General features: G+C 36.1%; 4 protein-coding genes across 5 annotated transcripts; 1 reads left to right on the top strand and 3 right to left on the bottom strand.

Moving 5' to 3' along the window:
* Positions 1-647: 647 nt before the first annotated feature.
* Positions 648-2,578, bottom strand: LOC126596971 (ethylene-responsive transcription factor RAP2-3-like). 2 transcript variants are annotated; one of them, XM_050263698.1, is made up of 2 exons: positions 2,316-2,578; positions 648-1,409 (listed from the first exon to the last, which is right to left on the bottom strand). In XM_050263698.1, the coding sequence occupies exons 1-2, from the start codon at positions 2,500-2,502 to the stop codon at positions 841-843; spliced, it is 756 nt and encodes a 251-aa protein (XP_050119655.1). In that variant the 5' UTR covers positions 2,503-2,578; the 3' UTR covers positions 648-840. The 2 variants fall into 2 exon arrangements, with proteins under 2 accessions (XP_050119655.1, XP_050119653.1); XM_050263696.1 differs by having other exon boundaries at positions 648-1,412.
* Positions 2,579-10,557: 7,979 nt separating this feature from the next.
* LOC126595085 (nucleoporin nsp1-like) lies at positions 10,558-13,371 on the bottom strand. Its single transcript, XM_050261427.1, has 2 exons — positions 11,913-13,371; positions 10,558-11,239 (listed from the first exon to the last, which is right to left on the bottom strand). Exons 1-2 carry the CDS (start codon positions 13,188-13,190, stop codon positions 11,066-11,068), a joined length of 1,452 nt encoding a protein of 483 aa, XP_050117384.1. The 5' UTR covers positions 13,191-13,371; the 3' UTR covers positions 10,558-11,065.
* A 1,086-nt stretch (positions 13,372-14,457) lies between these two features.
* Positions 14,458-17,327, top strand: LOC126595246 (uncharacterized). Its single transcript, XM_050261608.1, has 7 exons — positions 14,458-14,595; positions 15,017-15,141; positions 15,381-15,645; positions 15,733-15,873; positions 16,189-16,731; positions 16,876-16,969; positions 17,092-17,327. The coding sequence occupies exons 1-7, from the start codon at positions 14,458-14,460 to the stop codon at positions 17,325-17,327; spliced, it is 1,542 nt and encodes a 513-aa protein (XP_050117565.1).
* Positions 17,328-21,359: 4,032 nt separating this feature from the next.
* Positions 21,360-24,617, bottom strand: LOC126597044 (exopolygalacturonase-like). Its single transcript, XM_050263799.1, has 5 exons — positions 24,295-24,617; positions 23,813-24,139; positions 22,408-22,697; positions 21,938-22,163; positions 21,360-21,805 (listed from the first exon to the last, which is right to left on the bottom strand). Exons 1-5 carry the CDS (start codon positions 24,511-24,513, stop codon positions 21,578-21,580), a joined length of 1,290 nt encoding a protein of 429 aa, XP_050119756.1. The 5' UTR covers positions 24,514-24,617; the 3' UTR covers positions 21,360-21,577.
* Positions 24,618-24,911: the final 294 nt, after the last annotated feature.

Raw genomic sequence — 24,911 nt, forward strand, 5'->3', positions numbered from 1 at the left:
AACAAGGAGGAAGAAGAAGGAGACAGAGAAGTTATAATTTTGTGTTCCATGGATGTGGAACGAGTCGTTCCAGGGGGTGAGACGGAACGAAAATTCACTCAAAATTCGTCCCGTGGAACAACGCATTCCACCAGTTTTAGGCGCACCAAACGTGGGATGGAACGCCTCGTCCCACTATGCTCTGTCCCATCCCACGTACCAAACGGTACCTTAATCCACTCGCCAACTAACTATTTAAATTTTATCTTTCATTTTAAATATTAATATCTTAACTTTATCTTATTTTGTAAGCCCAAAATTTATTTTTCTCTCTTCACTAAACAAGTGTTCACCACTAACAAAGTAATGCTCACAATCACTTTATTTATTATCGTGGAATGACTTTGCATATTTATAAGTCAGTTGCTAATTTTTTTAGCTACTACATTCGATAGATATGTATTTTTTCTTTGAGACATAATAAATTTAACTTTGTTACTCAAATGCTAACTCGCTTAAAAATGCTCCTACGATCACATTAAAAACTTTTATTAAAAATCGAGTGCCTTATTAAAAAGTACTTTCTCGTGAGCATTTCTATCTTTTGTTTTCTCCAGACACACTCGAAAACACTTCCAACAAACACAAACCGAAACACTTTGATCATATAACATGCACAAAGACAAAAGCAGTTACTATTAAACATAAACACCGTAGCAAACAACACACGTTACACAAACCCAGTCATAGACATACTCAACACTCGCATTTCACACACGTAAATTAAACATACATACCCTTTAATTAATATGTTTTTAATTCCTAGCCATACAAATATTTAGCTAGAACAATTCCGCTGCCTTAATACAGAAGCTGCCCTTGTTGCTGATATGCCACCAGGTCATCCAGCATCCACAGGTACAACGAGTCCGACTCTCCGCTTCCACTCACCACCTGACTCAGCTGCTCTACCACCACCTCGTCCCCACCCGCCACCTCATTCTTAGCATACATTTCCGCACCACCACCGCCGTGATATAATGGATCATAATAGTAAGAACCGGTCTGGAAACTCGGTTGAGTCGGCTCCACCCGAGTTGACTCAGCAACAATGCACCGCCTCTTTGTCGGCGGCGGCGTATCCGGCGCCAGAGATGGAAGCGGTGAAGAGGATGGTGGTTGGGCAAAGTTGAGCTTGGCCTTGTCCCCGCGGATGCGCACGGCGGCTTCATCGTAAGCGCGGGCGGCTTCCTCAGCGGTGTCATAGGTGCCGAGCCAGACCCGGACGCCTTTGTAGGGGTCGCGAATCTCAGCCGCCCATTTGCCCCACGGCCTCTGCCTTATTCCTCTGTACACGTTTTTCCTCACTCTCTTGCCTTTTGCGGCAGCAGCAGACCCGCTCGCCTGCTTGGGCTTCTCATCACTTGTCACTACTCCAATCACACATAATTTAATTATTTCATTTTTTTTGTTAATCGAGTACAAAAGTTAGAAGAACAACCCTTAAAACTTTTTTTCGACATGAAGGAAAATAAATTATTTGCATCTCTTTTCTTCTTCTATATTATTTTTTTATCGTTTAATTTGTTTTCGATTTATTCAATTTACAAAGAAAAATAAATGGCAGGTGTCCATTTTCCAAACATAAACAGAATTTCACAAGAGAATTGTTATTAGCATTCCAAAAATCTTATTTGACGTTCTAAACTTTACATAATTAAAAAAAAAAAAACACTTTTAAAGAGTATAAAATAAATTTTTGAAATGCTAATAATAATATTCCCTTCTATAAAAACCAATTTCTTTTGTGTTTTGATCTTCCAGAAAAGTTGTAAAGAAATCTAACTATTATCTTATTGTATTAAAAGAATAATTAATAGACACAAAAAGCGGTAGATTATGATTAATTACTACTGTAATTTAGTAGTTGTGTGATCATTAAATTAGAAAACTGTACATAATTAATTGGAGAATTTGATTCCAGCCGAAATCAATAATTAATTACCTTCCCTCATAATGACGATCCAACTTTTTCTAGAAATAAAAAAAAAAGGAAAAAAAAATATGTGTTGGTGGCAAGCATCACCAGCGAACAACAACAAAAATTATATGCAAATAACCCAATTCTTTGATAGAAAATCTAGTGAAAAAATTAATTCATAAACAATTCCCAGAAGTAGCAGATGAACCAAAACAAACTGAAGAACCAGACAAGTTCTGAGAAATAAATACAATTAATCATGCAAGCTTTATAACAAAGTATATGAAACTCTAGATAAAACCCATTAATGAAAATGCCATATCATATATATATATATATATGTATATATAGATACCTTTGGTGATAGATGGTTTCGGCTTTTGGACCACCTTGTGATTCTCCGGCTGTTTGTTGATGCTGTTGGAGTAGTCTATGCCAAGGAGGTCAGAGATGGTGTCAAGATCTGACCAGAGGTCCTCCGCCGTCAGCTTCAGGGCGCGCTTGACGGCGATGAAGTCGGAAATGATAGCACCACCACACATGTTTATATTGCCACTTGTAGAAACTTAGAGAGAAAAAAGAGCCCTCTCAGGACACGCACAAAGCGAGAGGTCTCTCTCCGTATAGAGCTCTGTATTTATAGACGACCGTCGGTTACAAGCAACATTTGCATAAAGACAAAAAAACACAGTAAGTTGCCTTAGTGGGCTTTCCTTCCTTTGGTCACAGCCCATACAAAAAGCTTACTTTAAAAAATGTCACTGTAGCGGTATTTAATGTATATCATTATTTTTGAGTGATTCTACTTGACAAATGTATGATTAACTTGAAAAACATTACTTGGTTCTTTTTCTTGAAAGTATGAGTTCTTACATCCTGCCAATTTCCATAAATAACTCATCAAAAACATTAAAAAAGGTAATGCTGGGTGAAATTTTAAATCAAATAATGTGTCACCAATAAAAAATAAACACGTTTATTAACATTTTAGTAATAATCTAATCATCAACATCAATATCAACATCATTTGGTTGACAAATTTGGTATCTCTAGCATTTTTCTAAAAAAATATCCACTAATGTTAAATTGTGATTAGCAATAATGTAGAATTTCCTACTCCTAAGGAAATGAGCCAAGTATGCTCGTTTGGTAAGTACTTTTAAATGACTGAAACTGCTTTTACAGAAAATATTTTTAGGTTCTAAAAGACTTGAAATACTTCCTGCTAAAAGTACAGTGCTTTTTGCTAAAAACACTTTAAATGCTATTCTAAAATTAACTTGCATTTGTACTAAAATTTGGTTTAAAAAATATTTTATCTAAAAGTGTTTTCAGTCGTTTAAAAACAGTTGGCAAACGGGCAACTTAAAAAATAACCTACTTGATCACAGGGAGTGAAGAGAGAAGCCGTAAAAAGTAAAAAGTTTGATGCTGAATAGAAAATGCCCAAAAAGTGAAGGAATATAAAAGTAAATGGAGTATGATTCTTTCCCTTCTTCTTCTCATTCCCTTTCCTCATTTTTCTCACACTTTACTTTTTGTCTTATTGTTTCTACAAAAAAATTATATAAAATGTTGACGTAACTTAATCACAAACGTTCAAATGGAAAAACAAAGAAGAGGAGAGAGATTAGGAGAGGAGATAACCATTTCCCAAAGTAAATTGCGGTCCAATGGTGTCAAGTGGGATTGAAGGGTTGACGATGTGGCAGGATGTGACTTGAGCAGTTACATGAGGGTAAACTGTTACTCGGGGTTTGGCTCTGGCGTGCGTCAGATTGGCTCAGAAATTTAACGGTTGAGAGTTACAGGAACATGGCATTGTTTGCGGCAGCTTTCATTTGGAGTGACGTCCCTGCTAAACGACTCCCAAGATTTGAGATAATTGCAGTCTTGGCCACGGTAGATATAAAACTACATGATCTAGACCATCTTAAAAGGAAATGTAAAAAGTATCACATAAAGATATAACAGTAACAAATGACATATTATTTACTCTAACCGAGATGTTAAAGCTGATATGAAAAACAAGGCTAAGCTGATATGAATGAAGAGATGTCAAAGTTGACATTGCTTTCAAATATAGTTTTTGCTATTTTCAAAGGCATTTTCCACTTACATTACCTTAAATGCTAACATATTTAAGTATTATTTTATTATTTTTAAACCAACAACAACCCAACTTATATTATTTTTGTTTTAAAAAAACATAAATGAAGCAATAAATTTTGACATATCGTGTGGAAAGAAAATATTAACAATATGTTAAATTATCAAATCAGCTATCAAATAAAAATTTGATGTTTTGAATTTGACGTCTCCTTTGGATATGCTCTTAGCAACTTAAATTACAAATCTTTACAAGTATTTGAAATGTTATGATTACTATGATCTGTTTGGGTGTTCTTTTATGAAAGAAAATCCGATCTTGGTTTTGTGCTTGATGATACTTGTTGGATTGAACAAGCTCACGACTTGTAACCACTTTCAATAAATAAGAAAAAAGAAGAAGCTTTCTAACTTTTGGTAAAATCTATAGTGGATTGCTATTTGTGCTCTCCGCTTGTACCCTTGTACTTATGAAAGGAGTGCAAGAAAGTTTTGAAAGACTATCTTCAACGTTAATGTGTTTTATCGTATACATGGTTCTATAAAACATTAGGCGCTAGTCTGACGGCTGGCAGAGTTATCGTATTTTATCATATACAAGGTTCTAAAAAACACTAGGTGCTAGTCGGGCGGCTGGCAAAAGCCTAGGCGAATTATGTAAATTTATTATATATTTTGTAAATAAGTGTCTATTTACACCTAAAAAAAAAATACTTGTATGGATAATAAATAAATGATAAAATTGAAAAATAGAAGTAGAAGAATACACAAAGTATATAGATCCAAAAAGTTAATATTTAAAAAACAATAAGCATATAATCATAATGAGGATGATTCTTGGATGATAGACTAAATTATTCTTGTTCATGATCCTTGCATTGAATTGGACATAGACTAAATTATTTAACCTTGTTGTATCTAGTTTATTTCTTTTCTTTGTATGTATCTCCTCAAAAGTGCTCCAATTCGTTTCACAATTGGATGAACTTGTAGTAAATCCATCATTTGCAAATTCGGTACACCATTTCCATAAGTATACCACCATGAAGCAAAAAAAGAAAAAAGCACACAATTAATAAAAATTAAAAAAAAAACTGCCTAGTTGCCGCCTAGCCCTCCGCCTAGGAGCCGCCTAGGACCACCTAGCTCTAGACCGATTTTTCAAAACGATTTGCCGTAAATTGCGGCGGGCCTTCACCACCTAGCTCCTAGACGGCCGCCTAAACCAATTTTTAGAACACTAATCATATATTACAATTTAATACTAACAGTGAAGTGATTTTTACATGTTTTCTCTCTCTTTTTATATGCTTGTAAATTTAGGCATTTAGATCAAATAAAATGAATAAAATAAATAAATAAAGGTGTGCACATTGCATAAGGATAGAATTAATGTGTGGAAATCATTTTGCTATTGATATTCCTAAACATAATGACAATTCATAAATTGTTACCCAGAAGATGATAATTTTGTTTGACACTAATTATGGAAGAGGTAGAGCTTTTTGGAGAATTACCCACCGGAGTTTTTATAGGAAACACCTTCAAGCGTTTTTTCAAAAACTACTTGAATTTCTAATAAACATATTTGTTGTGCCTTTAAGGATCATGCAAAAATACTTATAAGAAATGTACTGGTAAGAAAAGTGCTTCTCACAACAGATTTCCACCAAAATCTTGTCATTAAAAAGTTGTTACCCAAAGCTACTTAGTACTACGGTCTAGTGATATTTTTCTTCACTTGTAATTGAGAAGTTTTAGGTTCGATTATCACCAAAGGCGAATTTGAATCACATTATTACTAACTCATTGTGCGGCTTAGCCCACTCTTCCACCCTCTTAGTGTAGATAATATCATTTGTTAAAAAAAAACGTTGTTACCCAAAACATTTAGTAAAAGGAAATGATTGTTAACCAAACAAAAAGGGCGAGGGGTTGGAGACCAACTTATATGAAATAGATTTATTATCACGTAGCATCCCGGTTAATAATACATTGTCATGTATAAAAAAAATGCATATAACAATGCATTATTGGACAAAAGATTATACATGGGGGTGAACTTGTTCTATATAAGTTGCTTTGGAGGGTTGAATGCTTAATTGTATAAAAGTTTTGCAAAAGTAGGTAGCTATGAATTTTTTTAATATCCATGTGGGCCCAAATTAACACGTGGCGTCCAGTCACTATCCACGTGTGCGCCATGTCACAGGTTAAACGGCTATTTTAACAGCAAGGTTAACAGATGTATGAAAAGTATCCCAAAATTATCACTTTACGTACCAGACTGAGATGAAAAAAATCTTGATGTATGAAATGTTTAAACAAAAAAACTTTAAGATAGTAAACTTAGAATTAGAATAGTAAAATAAGAATTATTCAAAAAATTAGAATAGTAAAATAAGAATTACTCCAAAAATTATGATTGATTTTTCTTTTGTAACTATGAAAGAATGTTTTGTTAATATATTTATTGATGGAGGAGATAGAATTTTCGTCATCCCAGACGAAGATTGCAGCAGCGGGCTTTTAGGAAGCAAGGAAAGAAGCTAAAGTTGCAAAGTAAACGCTTTTTGTTTCCGCGTCCAACAAACAAAAAACCTCCTCATATAGCATATGTCATCCTTCTATCATCGTTTTTTTTTTCTTTCACAATTATTGTATTGTTTTTATATTTCACGGAAAATCTTACGATGGACCATTCTTTGCTTGCGCACAAGTAAATTGACTTCATTTGGTCACCACTGAGGCCAATCAAACTATGTAATTCTAAGGTCACCCAACAGATATTCTATCACTGAAGCAATAAAAGATTGATATTGTAACTAGGGCTCATTCGGTAGGGGATCCCGAATTGAAAATGGGATCCTAATCCCGAACTGACCATTTTCGAGATGGGAATTTGAATCCCGACCCGAAATTTTCGGTATTTTTCAAAATGTTTTTGGTATTTCAGAATGGATCGGAACTCACATTCAAAGAACAAACATAACTTCACATATTCACAGAAGAAGCATGAATATGTGTTCGCGTACTCTCATCAAACCAATAAGGGCAGTCATTCCATCACAAGTCTAAAACAAGGATCCACGGCAAACAACCAGCATTGAAAGAACAAATTTGTTAACCTTGATGCCTCGATTTTCGAACTAATACTATCTATTGCATACGCAAATCCCCTCAAATCAATTACCCATATCACTGAATGTGACAAACTTTAACCCTAGACATTAATTCGAAAACCCAATTAATTCCAAAATTGTACCTGATTTAGGAGAAAAATCTCTATGCTAGGTCGAGGATTCAAGAGACAATACTCTCAGACTCTAGGCGTCTGAGAGAGAATGGCGAGAGAGATAGAATCGCGAAAGAGAGAGAGAATCGTGAGAGAGAGGGGTGGCTGCGTGTGGTGGAGGGAGGCTGGAGAGTCGGAGATGGTATGCCGTGGTGGTGGGCAGTGGCTGGCCGGAGTTGAGTTGAGTTAAGCTGAGTTGAGGTTCAGTTCGAATTCGAGACAAAGGGCTGGTTTGGTATTGCTGTGCTTTGAAAAAAAGCTGCTGTGAGAATAAGCGGCTGTGCTGTGAGAATAAGCGGCTGTGAAATAAATCAGCAGAGTGTTTGGTAAACTTTTTTGTAAAAGTGCTTTTGGAAAAAAAAAACAGTGTAATAGTGGGTTTTTTCATTAAAGAAGCACTGTAGCTTCGTGTGCTTTGAAAAAAAGCCAGTTTTCCAAAGCTGCAAATAGCAGCTTCAGCTTTTTCCTTTGATTTCAGCTTATTCTCACAGCAGCTTCCAAAATAAGCCTTTTTTTTTTTTTCAGTTTACCAAACACCTAAAACCCTCACAGCTTTTTTTCATGGATGCTTTTTTTTTAAGCACCTCACTCCCAAACTAGGTCAAAGAGAGGGGTGGGTGGTTGAACTTCGAAATGAAATGAGAGAGGCTTAGGGCTGGAGACCCTTAACAAAGAATGGATGAGCCATATCGTTTTGAAACAATCCAACGGTTGCAATTAATTCTAACTATATTAAAACATAAATGTATAATAATATATATAGTTTCCATTCGGTTCGGGACATTAAATAGACAATCTCGAATTCCGTAGTGAATGGTTCGGGATCAGTTTGGTATGGTATCCAAAAATTTTAGGAATTTTGGTTTGGGACTTTTTGAGTTTGGGGTCGAGATTTTTTTAGGTTTGGTTCGCGATTTTCGAGAAATTTTTTCCAGCCCTAATTGTGACAATATTTTAAGTTAATTAAAAATTAACGAACTATTATTGGCATTTCAAAAATCTCCTTTTGCATCATCACAAGTGTATTTTTTTCTTTCTAAATATAAAAAGTTTAGAATGTAAAATGAAAATTTTGGAATGCCAATAACAATTTTCATAAATTATTATGTACATATTTTAACTTCTCAATAAATATTGTAATACTTGATTGATATAAGTTATTATCTCATCAACATTTCGTTATACGTAAGTCCTTCTCGAGAGGCAGATGAAGACCGTTAGTTTGACCTGTCAATGGTATCTGTGGAAGGAGAAGATGCATGGAGGTCAGGTCAGCTGGCTGCCGGCAGACCCTTAAATGACCGTTGGTTTATGCTTAGAGACTCTGAGTGATGACTTTGGAAACGAGAAAGTCATCATGATCATAACCGCACGAAGTAAATAATATGCTCCTACAATACTCTATGACTTTAAGTACATCAAATGTTAATAAGATAGATGAACATAATGAGCGCTTGTTATGTAATTTTTCGTTGTATTGAATATGTTTTCCTCTTTTCTGCCGGACGGGGTTGCCAAAAAGGATTTCTTTTGTTCTTTTTTAATTTAGATGCACAAGCATGCCATCACATGATCAAGATTGGTTAATGTGGAAAAAATGTCAAAGTGATTGTGTTTGTGTCTTGGATTTGACTTTTTAATTAAACTATTTAACGGCCAAACAAGGATTATCTTCTCAGCTTATGTATTCTCTCTACCTCGAAAACAAGGATTTGAACGAACAACCAAATGATGTGAAATAATGATGGTGAAGATTGAGTGAGAAAGTAAAATGAATTGAAAATAATTAAGATTAAAATTAATCTACTAGCGATAAAATAAATTAAATTAAGAACTGTGCATGAAATAAAAGTGCTTTGAAAGTTAATAAAATTAAAAGACGAGACAAAATGTAAAGTGCGTAAAATAAAAAAATTGAAAGAAATGTACGTATTTAAAATACAAATGCATAAATTAAATTGCTTAAAGTAAAGAAATTGAAATACAAGTTCAGGAAGTAAATGGTACAAAACTAAAATAATCTAGACTAGGACTAACATTATACTAGGATAGAATGTGAAGAGAAAATAGAATAACAAGTTGTGTGTTTGATCGAATCATTTTCTCTTCCTCAAAACTTGTATTTATAAGGTGATTTGGGTCCCATTTTGTACCATAATTTGATATTATTTCCAACTTTTTTTAAAGTCCAATTGAGAAGGGCGGTTGTATCTTAGATAAGATATTAGATTTTGTTAGATTAGATAAATTTTGTTTTTCGTTAAACGATAAATTTTATTAGATTATATATTAAATTAGAGCATCTTTAAAGGAGATTTCAAAATGTCCCAAATCAGCAATAACGGTAACAAAAGACAGCATTAATGTTTTCCAACTGAAAAGCCAAATCTGATGTGGCATGACATGGAATGACATCTCTCCCCTTGCTGCCAAATTTGACAGCACCTTCAAAAAATTTAATTAATTATTAAATGTTTTTTTATTAATTTGTTATTGGTTTAGAGTATTATCCTTTTGTTTCTTTTCATTCCCAATGCAAAGAAAATACATATGAATTTTTATTTTATATTTAAAATTTGGCATATCGGTTGAAGAGTAAAACTTTAAAAGATGTCAAAGTGCCACGTAAGCCTTCAAATTTAAATTTTAGGTTTAAAATTTGACATCTCCTTTAGAGATGGTTTTGGTCATCGACTGGGTTCGAACCAACGCCGTTAACTTCTTTATACCATTGTGGTAAATGGTCACTTGCGGTTTGTATCTTGTACGTTGGGGAGTGTTACAATGTTTTCATCCCTAAATATAGATCATTGTTCAACAATTCATTTTGTACAAATGCAGACCAAAAGGTACGTACAGAACCGTTTTCTTTTTTGGGTTTGCTACTTTATTTTGCACGTCTCCACTGACAACTTGAATCCTTGGGCAACGGATGTGACGGGAAGGTAAACACAATTAATTTGTATCCATTGGATAATAGTTTAAACGCTTTGACAATAAAAAGATAATAGTTTAAACGATTAATAAACGTAATGGTAACTATTAAGGACCCTTGCATCGTTTTTTAGCAAACGCAGCTTAATTTTCAGAAGCTATATATAGAAATATTCAGCCAACCAACCCTCAGCAAATTCATCATCCTGAAAGGGGAGTAATTGCTGTTAAAAAGAAATCCAACAATGTAATGGGAAACTTTGACAAACTTAAACATGATTTATATTGATTGAGTTTACTTCTATTTACACTGAGACATTTTGTAATAAAACCCTCACACTTGGTGCGCAAGTTACTGACTAGAGCATCGGAATTCATCAATATATGCCAGGGCCATTACCGGCCCAACCTGCACTCTGTTGATCACTTTGGTTGGTTTCTATTTGGGCTTTCTGCCCCCATTGACAGCATCGAAGAACACAGATTGCTAAATCACCAATACTACAAAGAAATATATTTGGAAGACAAAGAACAGTGCAATTCAATCTTTGGATTCCAACACCACTCTGAAGTAACAAAGAACCTTTTCCGGTCACAAGCAACAGAAGAAAGAAAATATACCATACACGCGAACACCATCCTCGACGGCCAAGTAACCAGTAAAAAATTATAGTTCCCCAGAAATCTATGATGGTAAAGAGGGGAGAGAGGGAAAGTATCAATGTACCTAAATGAATAGACTAGCAATATGAAATTTCAAAAACCATCTAGTCTGCCAATTTCTGCAAGCGGTGAATGGTGTTTCTTGCAACCCTGTTACCAGGATCAAACTTCAGAACAGTCCTAAGATCTTCTGCCCCAAGTCTGTACTTTTCCATACTTTCGTACAAGAGCGCACACTGTACCAGAACAGATACATTTGCTTCATCTTTATCAAGAACCTGCACATGATTGAACACATCTATGAACTCTTTTCTACACAGAAATAAAGAAGATGGAACACTTCATTTCATTAGAATTTAAATCAATGAAGAGCCTTGACAGGTAGAAAGAGCAATTGTAAAAAATAAATTTGTAAGCCGTGTCTAGCAGAAACATATATCTACGTACAGTGATGCACTGAAAATAGCTAGAGAAGAGGAAAAATGCTATTTTGGTTTGAAAACCCTACATGCATCAACGCAACAGATGAACATTGGTGAGGGGTGGGGGTGCCACCCACAAGGCCAAAGCAGCAACATCGGACTTCTAGCTGGTCTCTAAGCAGGGATACAATGGAAACTAAATACGCTAATGATCTCTTTTCTTTTTATCTTACGAAGGGAATTCAACTAATATTTACCCCCTAACCCCATCTCATGCCAAACTAGGATAAGGCTATCAGTATTGCACTAACATTCCTTTTACAATGACATTTCCATGTTTAGGCCAGCTAATTCACTCGGCTAACAGATCGTGCAGCTATACAATACAATGTCAGGCCAATAGGATTAAAAAAATGATCCAAAAATTAAATCCCATGCATTCACAATTTGGAAGGTACAAACTGAATTACTGAATGCCAATGAAAATTTTAAAATGCCTAAAAAGATTTAAGGAAAGCAAACAAGATACCTTTGTGCAGTCTGCCACAACTTTCTTATACTCCCCTACTTCTTTGTAACATGAAGCCCTACTTGATAAGACATCTGCAATGCCAGCACTATCAGCTGATTTCTCAAGAAGAATAATAGCCCAAGAAAGCCATTTAATAACATCAGGATACTGCCCTTGCTTGTAATTATCCATTCCTTTATTCTTTGCTGTTGAGGCTGACACCCCCGCAGGAGGAGGTGGAAGACCCTCAAGCTCAGTTGTTGAACCACCGTCATCATGTCCTCCTCCAAACTCTATCCCCCAACCATCAACTTCAGTTGCTGTTGCAGCACCTCCAGCCGAACCTGAAGATGGGGTAAACAACACGCCGAAGGGATCATTGCTAGTAGATTGAGCAGGGGTTGGCTTCGCCGAAACCCCAAAATCCCCAAAGCCAGAATCTGAATCTGATCCCATAAAACTGCTATCTGAGAAGGCACTCGAGGCTGATGTAGTATTGGTGGTGCTTGGTTTCGGAGCATTCCGAAAATCTCCAAAAGCATCACCAACATTACTTTTATCACTAGTTTTACTCGCTGAGTTAATAGTAGCAGATGGTTTCGATGTGAGATTCACCAAAGAACCAAAAGGGTCTTTCTTAGAGCTCAATCCAGTGCCACCAACACTAGCACTACCCATATTTCGCAGCGAAGGACCTCCAAGATTCGCACTCTTATTACTATTAGCGTTAACACCAATATTAACCTTATTAGCATTGCTATTAAACCCACAAGAGAAACTCCTAAAATTCCCAGAAGCACCATAATTTGCACCACCACTTTTCACCGAACTATTACTAGCAGCAGTGGTGGTTTTGGGCAACGAAGCGGACACGTTCCCCATGGAAAATGAGCTCTTATTCGAAGCCGGGGTCGCATTCTTCAAAGGAACATTGCTATTACTATTGATCTTACCACCCATGGCGGAACTGACCAAATCCCCAAACAAATTTGGGTTTTTATTGACGACGGTAATCGGGGTGGCGGAAACCGCCGGAGTTGCGGAAGTCCAGCTCTTTCCGAAGATATCCCCAACCATGGAAGTCGGGGTGTTTGTCAATCCGGGTCGGGCGCTCTGGGTCGGAGCCGGCTGGTGGGTCCAGGAGGTGGTTCTGCTGGCGGTGGGTTGTTGCCAGGCGGGTCGGGATTGGGCGGCGGTGGCGGAGGAGGAGAAAGAAGAGGTCTTGTTCTTCTGGTCGTTGAGCGATTTGGGTCGGCTCGATCCGAGACCCAGATCGAAGTCGAAGTTGGAATTCATGGTAATGGAATTGAAATTGTTTACTATTCTGGATCAAAAGAAACGAGATCCGATTGCGTACCTGAGAGAAGAGAGTTTTCTGAGATCTACAGATTCCGGAGAGAGAGATGGCACGCAGTAGCTAGATTGTCATCAAATAACGGAGGGGGGATGAGAATTGCAAATAATATGGTTTTAATATATTTTGGTGCCAATTATTCAGCTTTCTAATTTGGGAGTTTTTAATGTTAAAGTCCCACATCGGTGGGTTCAAAGAAATCTAATGGGTTTAAATAGGATTACTCTTCTCTAATTAATACCTAGGTTTTTTGTGGTAAAACCTCACACCTAACAGATTAGGCAGGTGGTAAAGTTGGGGATAGTATTGGTGTCGTTAGAGTGGGACGAACCCGGTGACCTAAAAATCCAACATGGTATTAGAGCCCACGGTTCAGGCCCGTGCAAGCCAATGAGCTTGTCACCAAGAAGGATTAACATAGAGACGACCGCTGAGTTCCATTGAAAACAAGTGGGCCCAAAGTGAGCCGACCTTTGAGTTTCAATTACCGACGTGGATCTCCATGTGTGAACCACTAAATGAGGTTACACGTGAGGGGGAGTGTTAAAGTCCCATATCGATGGGTTCAAACTTCAAAGAAACCCAATGAGTTTAAATAGAATTACCCTACTCTAACTAATACCAAGGCATTTTGTGGTAAAACCTCACACCTGACGGATTGAGCATATGGTAAAGTTGCAAGCCAATGAGCTTGTCGCCAAGAAGGAAACAAGTCTAAACTCTTAACATAGAGACGACCACTAAGTTCCATTGAAAACAAGTGGGCCCAAAGTGAGCTGACCTCTGAGTTTCAATTACCGATGTGGATCTCCACGTGTGAATCACTACATGAGGTTACACGTGAGGGGGAGTGTAATGATGCAGCACATTAATGAAAGGGTTTATGATCATTTTGATGATTAAATGTCATTCATGCATTTCATTAATCATCCATATTGTAACCGCTAGTGTATTTATCTTGGGTTCATGCACTACAATTGTGTAGTCTTTATTTTGCATTTATGCAGCCCCTAGCCATATAAGGGAGGCTTGTTCCCTTAACTTTTAAGTATTCCAATAATCAATTTACAGACTATCTTAAGTCTCTCGTTGAAGAGTGCTAATTTCTTTGTGGATTCAAGGCTTCCTAGTAGAATACGAAGAAATTTTTCTAGTTTCCTCTTCCGTTCTACATGAGTTGGTACCGGAGACAAGTCTTTCCTTGGGCTGATGGCCAATTCCCCTAATGGCAATGAACGTCAGAAAGAGGCTCTTACAAGAGTCGAATTTATGACTTACCAGAATCAAACCCAGCAGACGTTGTGTGAAATCCAGACAACTCTTACCAAGTTGGTGGTGCAACCAGATGTTAACAATCAAGGTCCAAGATGAGAACGTGCTCCAACGTACCAAGATCGACGTCAGGTAGCAAATGAAGATTCTAGCGATGATGAAGAATATGTTTATGAGATATTCAGAGGACTAGGAGGAGATAATGGTCCTCCATGACGACATGATCATGGTGTAAATAGAGATTATCGTATGAAGATTGATCACCTTCATATCGAGGATTTCTTGGACTGGCTGAATGAAGTAGAGAGGTTCTTTGAATACATGGAGATTCCTGAAGAAAAAAAAGTCAAACTTGTTGCCTACAAGCTAAAAGGTGGAGCTTCTACTTGGTGGGAGCAACTTCAGATATCACGAACTTGTCAAAGAAATACCCTTGTGCGTTCATGGATAAAGATGAAACGGTTACTGAAGGCAAGGTTTTTCTGATTATGAACAGGTTTTTTTCCAACAATACCAAGAGTGCAAGCAGGGGAGTAAAACTGTCCAAGCCTATACAGAGAAGTTTTACAGATTAGCTTTACTCAATGATCTCATGGGAACTGAAGCGCAACAAACAGCCAGGTACATTGGTGGATTGCGACTAGCCATTCAAGATAGGGTTTGTATGCAATCAGTATTCATCGTGGTAGAAGTTGTTAATTTAGCTACAAAGGTGGAAGCTCAAATTGACAGGTCGAAGAATCAAGCAAATTGAAGTTTTACTTTTGATTCGTCGCGATCTGTAGCAAGTAAAGGGAAACAAACTTCTCATCACAGCCAACAACTGGAAATATTAGTAATGAAATTTGTGGCAATAATAGTTCTTCACAGAAACCAGAAACAACCAGAGGCCATAAAGATGTTCCCCAAGACCCCTATGCAAAGCTTAGGGAAGATAAGTGTTACATGTGTGGGCAACATTGGCACTTGTCCAACAATTGTCCTAAAAGGAGAACGGTGAATTTGTTAAGAATAGAAGAGACAAGTGAAGAGCAACCAATAGAAGATTTGGAAGGTGCTGCACTCACTTATGAGGAAGATGAAGTTATTGGAAGAGATGATGAAGAATTGCTTGAAAGGTTTTTGGTTATCCAACTGCTGTTATTAGCACCAAAACGTGAATAACCTCTTCAACGTCATAACATTTTCAAAACTTGATGCACAATAAATCAGAGGGTTTACGATCTGATCATTGATAATGGCAGTAGTGAGAATGTTGTTTCCAAGAAAATGGTAGAAAAGCTAGGATTGAAGACAGAAAAGCATCCTGCACCCTACAAACTTGGGTGGATTAGGAAAGGTGTGGAATCAAAGGTGACTGAAACTTGCCCCATTACTTTTTCAATTGGAAAAAAGTATGTTAATAAAGTAATATGTGATGTGGTTGACATGGATGCATGCCACATAATCTTGGGGAGGCCATGGCAATATGAAGTTGAATCAACTCACAAAGGGCGAGACAATGTGTATATTTTCGTCAAAGGAGGACATAAAATTGTTTTGGGGCCAATGAAAGAAATCGAGAAATCAAATCCATCTAGAAAGACAATATTTCTGGTGAACAATAATGAGGAATTTTGGCATACTGAAATGCAAATAGGTGGACAAGTTTATGTGCTTGTGGTATAGGAGAACAAATCTCACAATCTGCCGATTCCAAAAGCAATTCAACTTTTGCTTACGAAGTTTGATGACATCATCCCCGATGAACTGCCTTCAAATCTACCTCCTATGCGGGATGTCCAGCATGAAATAGACTTTATTCCTGGAGCTTATCTTCCTAACCTTCCTCATTACAGGATGAGTCCTAACAAGAGAAAAATCCTACAAGACAAGGTTGAGGACTTGATACAAAAGGGGTTCATAAGGGAAAGCATGAGCCATTGTGCTGTCTCTGCACTTTTGGCACAGTGCACTGATAGTCAATCCATTAACAAAATCCCAGTCAAGTATCGCTTCCCAATTCCAAGGTTAAACGATATGCTTAACAACTTGGCTGGATCAAAGGTCTTTTCTAAGATCGATTTGTGTAGTGGATACCACCAAATCCGCACACGACCTGGCGATGAGTGGAAGACGACTTTTAAGACGAAAGAAGGGCTATATGAATGGCTAGTAATGTCGTTTGGGCTTTCCAATGCGCCAAGCACTTTTATGCAGCTAATGAATCAGGTATTCAAGCCTTTTATTGGAAAGTTTGTTGTTGTATATTTTGATGATATCCTAATATATAGCCGAGATGAAGATGTACACCTAGCACACTTAAAAATGGTGCTAACTGTTTTGTAAAAGAATAAATTGTATATCAACTTAAAGAAGTGCAATTTTATGACCACTCGGCTAGTGTTTTGGGGATTTGTTATTAGTGGAGATGGAATACATGTTGATGAAGAAAAGGTCAGAGCAATTCGTGAGTGGTCAACTCCTAAAATCATGCATGAAGTTCGAAGCTTTCATGGTTTGGCCACCTTTTATCCGCGATTTATCAGAAACTTTAGTAGCATCATGGCTCCAATAATTGAATGTTTGAAGGAAGGAAAGTTGCTGATCAAAGCTTTGCCTTAATAAAAGAAAAACTTTCAACAACTCCAGTTTTGGCTTTACCAGATTTTGACAAGTTGTTCGAAGTGGAATGTGATGCTTCAGTTGTTAGGATAGAAGCTGTTATATCACAAGAGGGAAGACCATTTACATTTTATAGTGAAAGGCTTAGTAAAGCACGCAAGAAATGGTCTACTTATGAGCTAGAATTTTATGCTGTTGTTTGAGCTCTTAAAGTTTGGGAGCATTACCTAATTCAGAGGGAATTCATTCTTTATATCGATAACCAGACCTTGAAGTTTATAAATAGCCAGAGTAAAATAAATCACATGTATGGTAGCTGGATCACCTATATACAACAATTCACCTTTTCTTTAAAGCACAAGGTAGGAACACAGAATCGTGTTGCTGATGCTTTGAGCAGGAGATCATCACTACTTGTGACCATATGAGCCGAGGTCATCAGATTTGAATACCTCAAGGAATTATACCCTGAAGATGAAGACTTTTCTATTGTTTGGGACATGCTACGAATGAGAAAAACTGTGGATAATATGCATATCCAAGATGGTTATTTGTTTCGAGGGAATCAGTTGTGCATTCCTAGAGGATCGCTAAGAGAACATTTAATTCAAGAGCTTCATGGTGGTGGGCTTGGTGGACATTTGGGAAGAGACAAGATAGTGGCACTTGTAGAAGAAAGATACTATTGGCCACAGTTAAAGCGAGATGTTGGATTTGGTTCCTTTGCCAAAGCTATAAGGAAAAAGCATAGCTGCTGAGAATATGGCAAAAAGAATTTCCACCAGTCAAAGGGAGGTCCATCAAAATCTTGAGGAAGCAACTCTTAAGTACAAAGAAGCTGCTGATAAGAAAAAACGTCACAAGGTGTTCGAGGAAATGGACCTAGTCATGGTTTGTTTACGGAATGGACGGTTTCCTGTGGGAACCTACAACAAATTGAAGGACAAGAAGTATGGTCCTTACCAAATCAAGTAGAAAATCAATAATAATGCTTATGTTGTTGATCTTCCCGTTGACATGAACATATCTCATACTTTCAATGTGGCTGATCTGTTCGAGTATCATCCTTCTGTTGATGTGGTTTGCTATGAAGACAACTCAGGGACGAGTTTGTTTGAAGTAGGGGAGAATGATGCAACACATTAATGAAAGGGTTTATGATCATTTTGATGATTAAATGTCATTAATGCATCTCATTAATCATCCATATTGTAACCGCTAGTGCATTTATCTTAGGTTCATGCATTACAATTGTGTAGTCTTTATTTTGCATTTATGCAGCCCCTAGCCATATAAGGGAGGCTTGTTCCCTTAACTTTTTAGTATTCCAATAATCAATTTACAGACTATCTTAAGTCTCTCGTTGAAGAGTGCTAATTTCCTTGTGGATTCAAGGCTTCCGCTTCCATTCTACATCAGTTAAAGTCCCACATCGATGGGTTCAAAGAAACCCAATGGGTTTAAATAGGATTACCCTACTCTAACTAATACCAATGCCTTTTGTAGTAAAACCTCACACCTGACGGATTAGGAAGGGGTAAAGTTGGGAACAGTATTGGTGTTGTTAAAGTGGGGCGGGCTTGGCGATCCAAAAATCCAACATTTAACTGCTGAAGCTTGAAATGAAGACGGATATTGTTTTGTTTTACCATGGTGGTTGGTTTGAATCCATGCTATGCTATTAACTACTAACTATTTACAACAAATTTTGAGTATGTAAGAAAGTGTTTTTAAAATGATTGAAAGGGTTTTTGAAACCAGTTCTTAGTAAAATTACAAGTGAATCTTGGAAAAATACTTGAAGCAATATTTAAAATATCGTTATCGGTGAAAATATCAATATCCAAATTTGTGGAAATATCGACGAATATGTGGATATTGATATTGGTTGCCTTCGATGAAAATGATAGGAATTTACTCAAAAATGTGAAAATTTAAAATGAAACTGTTCTCTCTCAAGTTTCCCGCTCCTGCTCTCTATCCCTCTCTTATGTGTGATTTATGGGTCGATCGTCATAGACCTTTATAGGCTTCCTCTTATATTATAAGGCCTAAGATCTTTTTGAGGCATTTGTTTCGACGAATCTGAGTTTTTTTGTTTTTCGTCGATAAAGTACCGATATTTCTTCGTATAAAAAATATTGACTGAAATCGTCGATTATGACAAAAATTGAGGAGTTTCTCCGACATGGGTTAAAGTTTAGACTTCACACCACTTTTCATATATTTCTCTAATTTTTCCGATATATCGACGGAAATATCGAAAAAAATTTGAACACCGACTTCCAAAATGTATTTAAGTGCTTTTGGAATCCAAAAGTGCTTTTAATTATTTTAAAAGCATTTTCAAATCTGCTCTTAATTTAAAAATGTATAACGTTTTCGTGTTTACATATTTGGACGTATCCAAATTGGCCAGATGAATGCACTTTTATGCATTTAAGTTTCAGTTCCATTGTGGCTATAAGCAAAGGTGTGTTTTGTAGGACATGTTGTTGCACCATTGCTAATGCTACTAAGTGCCATAATTAATAAATTCACATATTTTTAAAAACACTTTTATTTTTCATACGTGTTTTAATGATTTGTTACTTTTTTTAACTTTAAAATACTAGACACGTACATGTGTATTTCTTAACAACATCTATTATATATAAAGCCAAAAGAAAAGGTGAATGGTGTTTTTGGTGTCACCAAGTTTTAACAAAAATATTTGAACAAAAATGCCCTCAAGACCAAAAACTTCAAAGGCATCCCAAAATAATGCATCAAATAAGGCAGGGGCATTTTCATCATTTTAACAATATTTTTTTAATAATTAATTTTTTTGTGGTTTGTTTTTTTTTTGTTTTTTTTTTAAAATTAGTACCTCATAATAGACTAGCAATAATGTGATTCAATTTCTCAATTTTTAAACAAATTCAAAACATCTTAAGAGGCATGTAATGTCGGTTATAAAAAAGGTCATTCGCATGCGAATAATAATGTGATTAAATTAGTTGTCAGATGATTTTTTTTTTAATTTTTAACAAACGATATTATCTAAACTAAGGGGGAGGGGGTGGGTTTAGCCTCACAATGGACTGGCAATAATGTGATTCAATCAGTTGTTTATTAAATATTATTTACTCTATTTTAAACACGTTCAAAATATCTTAAGAGGCGTGTAATGTGGGTTATAAAAAAAGTCTTTCGCACGCGGATAATAATGTGATTAAATTAGTTGTCAAATGATTGTTTTTTTTTTTTAACAAACGATATTATCTACACTAAGGGAGAGGGGATGAGCTTAGCCTCACAATGGGCTAGCAATAATGTGATTCAATAAGTTGTTTATTAAATATTATTTTCTCTATTTTTAAACATGTTCAAAACATCTTAAGAGGCGTGTAATGCCGGTTATAAAAAAAGTCTTTTGCACGCTAATAATAATGTGATTAAATTACATTAAATTAGTTGTCAAATGATTTTTTTTAACAAACGATATTATCTACACCAAGGGGGAGGGAGTGGGTTTAGCCTCATAATAAACTAGCAATAATGTGATTCAATCAGTTGTTTATTAAATATTATTTTCTCTATTTTTAAACACGTTCAAAACATCTTAAGAAGCGTGTAATGCTAGTTATAAAAAAGGTATTTCGCACGCGGATAATAATGTGATTAAATTAGTTGTCAAATGATTGTTTTTTTTTTTTTACAAACGATATTATCTACACTAAGGGGGAGGGATGGGCTTAGCCTCACAATGTGTTAGCAATAATGTGATTCAATCAATTGTTTATTAAATATTATTTTCTCTATTCTTAATGTAAATTCTATAAAAACTGATTTTATTATGTAATTCAGCTGCTTTAATTGGTTTATGGGGTTCTTCTAGCATGATTTAAGATTATTCATTTACTTCAAATATTTGACTTTTCTTTTGTCAATTTACGCATCTAAATACAGTTAAAACATGTAGTTGCCCGTATCATGCCGTGATTCAAAAAATGTCTTCTGCACGCACGTGAGTGCGTGTATGAAGGCTAATGACTACTGAAACCGATGAAAAAGTAAAACACAAAATACTTAATATTATTTATTAACTTTTTTTGGGGGGAGGAGGGGGCGTGCGTGCATGAAGGCTAGTCACTACTGAAACTGATGAAAAAGTAAAACACAATTAACATAGTGAAAAAAAAACTTAATATTATTTATGAACTTTTTTTTTGGGGGGGGGGGGGGGGAGCGGCGTGGGTGGGAGTGGGGAGGGGCGCATGGCCCCCGCTGGTCATCAAAGCCTAATATGCCACTGATGCTACAAATATTAACTTTTAGTACATGCATCATTCCATCCCCAGAGGCATCAAATGCTCTCCTTCTCATTCCCCGGCAGCAATGATATAAATATAAGTAGTTAGTTAAGCAGGACATGTCAAGGGTGTTATGATCAACTTCAGGAGCTCAACTCTCAATGGCAGGCTGGTGGGTTTTGTATGCCACCAAAACCAGCTTTTACATTTTTACATACGGAGGTGAGAGCTGCAGCATTTGGACCAGTATACTTCAAATCAATGTCGTGAAGCTGGATGTTTTGGCAAGGAACCTGGCTGCTGCAAATGAAATCTACTGCCACATTTGACGGTGTTGTCCCTTTGATGTTTATGTAATGAACATTGCTGATCTGCACACGCGATGGCTGCACAGTGTTGAAGAAAGTCGGTAAAAGAAGGTTAAGATTAGAAGTCAAGAGTTCGATCTCATTTATCGACTTATTATAAAAAAAAAGAGAGTGATTACTTAGGGTTATAGGATAATTAGGTTAACAAACCTGGTTCTTGTCGCATCCCCCAGCGCAGTACTCTTGGTCAATAATGATAGGGTTCCTAACATTCTGCATGATGAGGTCCTTGAAAACCATGCCTGATGCCAGACTAGGACCCGATCCTGGCCATGACTTGATTCTAATCCCATTGTCTGTGTTCAAAAATGTTGTCTTCTTCACGGTGATCCCTTTCACATCATTTTCGTGCTCATACTTGCCAAGGCTACCGACACTGTCATCAATAAAATGGGGACACAAATTAGTCCATGAACATTTAGGAGGATAGGTGGTATTTATATAAGACATAGTAGCGGAACAATCTATTATATGTTAGCAGATTGTCAATCTAGACCTTGATTATATAACTGTCCTTCAAATGCATCTATAGTCCAAATTTTATAGTCCAACAACATTACATGTCAAGAATAATGTATAGCATAAGAGTTCAAATACTAAAAACTCGATTATATATCTACCTAATGCCATGTCCGGGGCCACAGATTACGTTGTTGATGGCAATGTTGGTGGATCCCTGAATCATGCCGATGCAATCATCACCAGTGGCAATGTGAGTTCTGGCAACCTTGACATTGTTGGAGTTGCTAATGTGGATGCCGTCAGTGTTGGGGCTTGTTCCAGGGGCAGAGATATTCACTCTGCGAACCCTAACATTCTGGCTGTCAGTGATGAAAAGGTGAACTCCTTTGCTGTTGAGGGAACTAATGCCTCGAATGACCCCGTTAGAGACGCTATTGAATTTGATGCTCTGCATTAATTAATCCAATAATTAAAGCCAGTTTTCTTTCTTATGAATTATTAGGTTCACATCCTTCTTTTTGCTACTCTATTGATTAAAATTCTATTCATTTTCAATTTTTGATCAAGGTCCTTAGGTATTAATAACATCATTAATTATTTGAATAATAAAATATTTTATTTTTAAATATATTCCTTTAGTGTTAAAAATGTTAAAATTAGTGTATTTATATTTATGACTAAATTTTTTATCATATATTTTTATTTTTAGTTTGTACCTATTTTTAATTTGTACCAATTTTCTTTTCATTTTGTAATTTGTACCCATATATTGGTTTCTTTTTGTGCCCATATTTTTTAAAGTTTTATTTGTGTTTGTACCCATGTGTACACCGTCACTTGACATTGTATATTTAATCAATGATAGAAAAATTACATATGGTATATTTATGTTTTATGCCTAAACTTTGTATCATATATTTATATTTTTAGTTTGTACCCACTTTTAATTTGCAACATTTTTTTTTTAAATTTGTAGTATTTTCTTTTTAGTTTTATTTTGTACCCATGTATTAATTTCTTTTAGCACCTATGTTTTTTTAAAATTCATTTGTACTCATAATTTTTTAATCTTTTATCTGTACCCTAATTTATTTATAATGTACCCATTCTTCTTTATTAATGTACCACTTTGTTATATGTGAAATGTACCAATTTTTTTTGTAAAATGTCCCATTTTTTTAACACTACGGATACATTCTTTTGCCATTTATTATTTCTTATTTTTACATAGTTTTTATCCGTTTTATTCAATCAAAATGTTTGAATTTTTTTATTGTAACCATTTCTAATAGTATTATAATGAGAGATTTTAAATTTATAGGATTATAAATCTCATAAAATATTAAACAATTAATGTCAAAACTATAAAAATATAAATATTAATTGTAATATAATGAGGTGTACAAAGTCAAGGGACTTTGATCAAACTTTGAATACCATTAAGGTTTTAGTCAAAGAATGTTAAGGATTAGGGACCGCATCCAAAGTATCCATATATATATATATATATATATATATAGAGGAGGCTCTAGTTAACTAGTTGGTAATGAGTATAGAACTTACAGATGGGAGTGGACTGCAACCGTCGCTCGAACTGCCGCAGTCACCAGCGACTTTCCAGGCACTTGATCCTTGTCCGTCAAAGATGCCATTGCCGGTAATGACCAAGCCCTCTACTTTCTCAAACAAGAACCAGTATGGCTCTTCATATAAGGACAGATCATTCAGGCCTTTTATGGTCCCTAAAACTTGAACAACTATGGGTTTAGCACAGGTGCATGGCCCTTGAAATACCGCTGGCCCACTCTTGTATGTCCCTGGTGGGATCAGAACCCTTGATCTCCGGTCAGTGTTATTCTTACATGCTGCAATCCATGTTTTTATGAAATTCTGCCATTAATAGCAAAAGAAAAAAAAAATCAATTTAGTCAGACGACCCAAAATGAATTAGTTTTGTCAGTTTTGCACCGTCGTTTTCAGAATGTGATGAATACGTATCATACATTTATACAACATAAAATAATGTTAGGGTAACATAGTATTACCATGCTTGCATCGTGGTTCCCATCAGGCTTGGCGCCGAAATCCACCACGTTAAAGATTTTCTCATCAGGATCAGCTGTGTCATGGACACCCAAATTACTACCACGGAAAACATCGAACACAGCCGGAGGAATGGCAACCGAGGCAGCGGCTCGAGAGGCCAATGCAGCTAAGCACAAGATAAGAATGACGTGGCAATACATTCCTCCAGCAATGGCCATGGCCTCCTTTTCAACTCTACAAAGCTAGGTAGCTAAAAAATTATGTAAAGAAATTTTGTCTACTATTTTTCCCGATTACATAACAAGTCTCCGGGGAGACTTGACGATTAAAGTTAGGGATGGATAAATTCTCTTTGAATGCCTGTATTTATACTAACTAAAAGAATTTGTTAAGTACCCTCCGCTGCTATCTGTGCGGGGAGGCTCGAACTCCACGGTGAAGGTTAGATTAATTAGTTTTTTTTTTTTTTTTTTTTTTTAAATAATTGGTTTGCCTAAAAATGGTGATATGCTTTGTGCGTGCATGACTAATTCCCTAAGTTTAAGGTACATGTTAAAATATCGTGGTCCTTCACTTCCACCATTGTAGGGCGCTAGTTCTTCTCCATGCATTCATC

Source organism: Malus sylvestris, chromosome 13 (assembly GCF_916048215.2).
Source record: "Malus sylvestris chromosome 13, drMalSylv7.2, whole genome shotgun sequence".
Lineage (NCBI taxonomy): Eukaryota > Viridiplantae > Streptophyta > Magnoliopsida > Rosales > Rosaceae > Malus > Malus sylvestris.

Excerpts from the sequence above, each read along its gene's own strand:
- LOC126595085 (XM_050261427.1), bottom strand. The coding sequence starts at position 13,190 with ATGAATTCCAACTTCGACTTCGATCTGGGTCTCGGATCGAGCCGACCC. Across the intron at positions 11,240-11,912 it reads TTGTGGCAGACTGCACAAAG|GTTCTTGATAAAGATGAAGC; the intron begins GTATCTTGTTTG and ends AATCATGTGCAG.
- LOC126597044 (XM_050263799.1), bottom strand. The coding sequence starts at position 24,513 with ATGGCCATTGCTGGAGGAATGTATTGCCACGTCATTCTTATCTTGTGC. Across the intron at positions 24,140-24,294 it reads GGAACCACGATGCAAGCATG|AATTTCATAAAAACATGGAT; the intron begins GTAATACTATGT and ends TATTAATGGCAG. Across the intron at positions 21,806-21,937 it reads GGGGATGCGACAAGAACCAG|CCATCGCGTGTGCAGATCAG; the intron begins GTTTGTTAACCT and ends AACACTGTGCAG.
- LOC126596971 (XM_050263696.1), bottom strand. The coding sequence starts at position 2,502 with ATGTGTGGTGGTGCTATCATTTCCGACTTCATCGCCGTCAAGCGCGCC. Across the intron at positions 1,413-2,315 it reads GAAACCATCTATCACCAAAG|TAGTGACAAGTGATGAGAAG; the intron begins GTATCTATATAT and ends GTGTGATTGGAG.
- LOC126595246 (XM_050261608.1), top strand. The coding sequence starts at position 14,458 with ATGGCCAATTCCCCTAATGGCAATGAACGTCAGAAAGAGGCTCTTACA. Across the intron at positions 15,874-16,188 it reads GGAAAGGTGTGGAATCAAAG|GAGAACAAATCTCACAATCT; the intron begins GTGACTGAAACT and ends CTTGTGGTATAG. Across the intron at positions 16,970-17,091 it reads AGAAAAGGTCAGAGCAATTC|GAAGGAAAGTTGCTGATCAA; the intron begins GTGAGTGGTCAA and ends GAATGTTTGAAG.